General features: G+C 28.5%; 1 protein-coding gene across 1 annotated transcript; it reads left to right on the top strand.

Annotated features, from left to right (window-relative positions):
• Positions 1 to 2,310: 2,310 nt before the first annotated feature.
• On the top strand, positions 2,311 to 3,946 carry LOC120071944 (protein RKD1-like). Its single transcript, XM_039024382.1, has 4 exons — positions 2,311 to 2,399; positions 2,499 to 2,656; positions 2,750 to 3,123; positions 3,614 to 3,946. Exons 1-4 carry the CDS (start codon positions 2,311 to 2,313, stop codon positions 3,944 to 3,946), a joined length of 954 nt encoding a protein of 317 aa, XP_038880310.1.
• Positions 3,947 to 4,149: the final 203 nt, after the last annotated feature.

The raw sequence follows: 4,149 nt of genomic DNA, 5'->3' as shown, positions 1-4,149 counted from the left end.
TTTTTTATTAAGTTAAAATTAGGATATATTATTATAATATTTAAGTTCTAAATTTTAGAAAGTATGAAAATTAAACATTTTAATCCCATCTTTTATCACATATGAGTGAGATATTTAATTATTTAAGTACAAAAACTTAATAGTAGTGATCTAAGTTAATTATTTTTTTTTTAAAAAAAATTCAAATGGGAGCAAAAATTCTCCGCCTGCGAATTTTCCATGGAAAAATTAGGATATGTTATTGAAACACATGTTCGTTATAAAAAGACTTACTGAAAGCCCTAGCTATTAATTTAAACTCTATTTAGATTGAATCTGATTGTTTTCGGGTTGTCAATTTTGTAAATAGATATGAGACGGATATTACTGAAGTATCCATTTTTATTGAAGAGGTCAAATACATGGTGAAGACTCCAAGGGATATTTCTTTTTCCCACGTTCAAAGGTCTCACAACGTGTTGACTCATAACCTGGCGACCAAGGCCTTGAATGAAAATTTCTTCTTCATTGTCCTTTTTATCTTAAGTGGTTTTATTTTTTATTGTCACAAGATGTAATTTTTTAGCTACAGATTTTTTTTCCTAAAAAAATTTCACATGAAAAAAAACGAAGTTATTAAGTAAAGCATCACTCTCTATGGGTTAGATGTTACAATTAATCATGAGAAGAGGCAAAATAATAATTAGAAAAAGGAAAAAAAAAAAAAAAAGCAGGCATCACTCACTTGGCATTGAATCGGATATTGAATGAAATTGGGCTTTGTGGCTTCCAATCAATTAACCTAACCGTTGAAGAAATAAATAATAATTAACGTATAATGTAACTGATCTTCACGACCTTCTCCCTAATCCAAATTAATTACATGGATTTAAATTCCAAGGTTCCCATATGATTGTGATAACGAAGCGTTACATTACATTATAGCAACGGCCACGATCTGATCTCATAATCCATCAATATTCCGAAGCGTAGTGAGTGAACTCGGACCTCTAAACTGAGTTGGCGTGTAATGGAATTGTAATGATTAAACTCGGGCTGACATACAAAGACGGCTAAACGAAAGGATTTGATACTTAATTATCATTTTTAATGTTTTTAGTGCTTTCATTCTATTGGTTATCCATCCCATTTTCTGCTAATTTCCTGACTTTCTATCAACCTAAATAATTAACATCCTACATGGCAACCATGCAGCCGTTATTTCAGTTTTTTTTTAAAATCATTTTGTCTAATATCCAGTACTAAGTTTTTATTCAAAATCACCATTTTTTTACTTACTTTTAGAAATTGATATCCCAAAAATTTTAATTCCGCTCTAATAATCTAATTTATGCTTTATTTCTTTCATTTGTTTTATTAAAATTTTGTGTTTAAATCACATAAGAAAACGTTATATTCAAAATTTTAAAATGAAAAAGAAATAATAGCCTATATTTTGTTTTTTTTAAATCATCTAAAAAGCCATATTAAAACCAAAAACATAAACCGTTATAACCGTTATCAATGATTTTAATATTTTACAAATATATTAAAAATAACATTAAAGAAGATAATGAATTAATATAAATTCTAATAATTAAAGAAAAATGTTAAAATAACATTTTGGTCCTTATACTTTAATATTTCAATTTTAATTCATATACTTTCTATAAATCTTAAATTTAGTCTTCAATTTTTTTAGTAAACTTTTTGTTATATATTAGCAATTTTATTATAAATTTTGAAAATAACACATATAGTCATTCTTTGTATGAAAACTAATATATTACTAAATCAATTTTGATGAAAATTAATTTTAAGTGACTAAAATTTAAGATTTATATAACCTAAAAGAATAACCAAATCTCTCCCAAAGATTTCTCAACCATTGGTTGAAGCTGAAAACTAATAATAGTTTTAGAGTCGGAGAGACTGCACATTTTATCCTTTTTTTTTTTTTTTTTTTTTTTTCCATGCTCATGTCTTATGATTCCACTACTCTTCATCATTAATTAAAATTCCAAAACTCTTTTTTTAAGAAAATAATATTAATTTATTTTCTATTTGTGTTCATGGCTTAATTTATAATGAATTTCTATTGTAACTCTCGTAAGCCCAAACCGTAAATAAAATAAATGAAATGATGAAATTCTTATCTATTAATTTATTGGCGGCGCACGTTCTCCCATATTATTCTGCCCTAAATTCTAATAATTAACAATTCATTGTACCATTTTTTTAGCATTATATATATTAATTTTTGCCTCTTCTTCTTCCCCCACTTCAATCCATATCTTCAGTTTCTTTTTTCTTTGATTCACTTGGAGAAAAATGGACGCCAATTGGATGCAAAAGTGTGAAGTAATGTCCTTTGAAGACTCATTTCCTTTATCATGCCATCTTTCTCCAATCCCTTTTAGGTGACTTTTTTCAATTTTCAATTCCTTTTTTTTTTAAAAAAAAAAATTCATATTCTTTATTTGAATTTCTTTCTTACAGTATCATATAATTTCATGTAGATCAACAAGCTACAGTAATTATTCTGGATTGGATTGGAATTGCAATTTTGGGTTGCAAGACAACATTTTTGAGGTTGTTCCTTTGTTAGAAAGTTTCCCAAATGATGACTCCTTTTTGGAACCCAAGGATGTACTGCCAGTTAACACCTATATATCAGGTAAATGATTCAAATTATTATTATTTAAAAAAAAAAAAAACCATATTATATTCCATTTATATTGATAAAGATTGAAACTTTTTGGTTTTTCAGAAAATGGGGTTGGGATCAATTGGAGTGAAATGGAAAGTGGGATTTTTGGGATTGTTGAGGAAGAGCCTGTTTTATTGCTAGAAGGAGGGGATGGTAGAGGAAATGAAGAAAACAGAGAAACGATGAAGAAGGGGAAAAGAAAGTATTTGAAGTCAGAAAATAGCAACAACAAAGGGAGTTATTCAACATCATCGTCATCAAAAATGTTGTCTAGAGAAGCAATATCTGAATATTTCTACATGCCCATAACTCAAGCTGCTAAAGAGCTTAATGTGGGACTCACTCTTTTGAAGAAGAGATGTAGAGAATTGGGTATAAGAAGATGGCCACATAGGAAGTTGATGAGCCTACAAACCCTAATCAAGAATGTCAAGGCATGTCTCTCTCTCCCTCTTTTTTTTCATTGAATCTTTTTATCCAAAAAAAAAAAACAATAATCTAGTACTACGACCATTCCTTTCATTTAGAGTAATACTTGGGTATCACCCATTCTAAAACAAACATAAAAGGTAAATTAAATGGAATTAGAAGTTGTCATACGATAATTTTTTTTTTTTTTTTTTCAAAAAGATATTTTCTTTCTATATTTCGTTCTTCAAACCCATTCCGATTACATATAAAAAGTACATTTAAAAAAATATTTATAAAACAAAAATAGATTTGCCACATGTTAAATTAGGATTAGGCTTTTTGGGTAGGCTATAGAAAAATGATTGGAGCTGAAAATGCATCTAAATAGTTTTCACCTATTTATTGTTTTATTTAATATGGTATGAAATCAAATATTGTAATAGGCTAATTATATTGTGGTAGGTAGTGTTTAATAGAAGAGAAAATTGTTGGGAAATGAATGGATGAATGCAGGAGATTCAAAAGGGAGAGGAAGATGGAAATGGAGAAAATAAGTTGAAGAATGTATTGGAAATATTAGAGACTGAGAAGAAGTTGATGGAGGAGAGACCAGATTTGCAATTAGAGGACAACACAAAGAGGCTTAGACAAGCTTGTTTCAAAGCCAACTACAAGAAGAAAAAGCTCTCTGGAATAATGATCAATAATAATGAACATGATTCTCAATATTTCTCTTCCTCCACCACCACCACCATTCACGATCATGAGGAAGAATATGATGATGAAGAAATGAAATATCTCTTGTCAGATTGCTCCTTTTCCTCAAGTAACACCCTCTTCATGTAATAAACAAAAATAAATTAGTGTTAGTTTTTGTTGGTTTTGAGTTGCAGTTCTAACCAAACACAACAAAGAATGTAAGGTTAATTTCATGATATAACAAAAGTATATGACTTTTAACACAATTTTACTACTGCAAAATGAGCCCCTACACACATAAATTGTTCTGTTTTTCTTAACCATACACAAAATATAAATTAGATTAATAT

Source organism: Benincasa hispida, chromosome 2, assembly GCF_009727055.1.
Source record: "Benincasa hispida cultivar B227 chromosome 2, ASM972705v1, whole genome shotgun sequence".
NCBI classification, from domain to species: Eukaryota; Viridiplantae; Streptophyta; class Magnoliopsida; order Cucurbitales; family Cucurbitaceae; genus Benincasa; species Benincasa hispida.
Note: the sequence above shows the minus strand (reverse complement) of the source record. Positions and strands in the feature narration are given on the sequence as shown.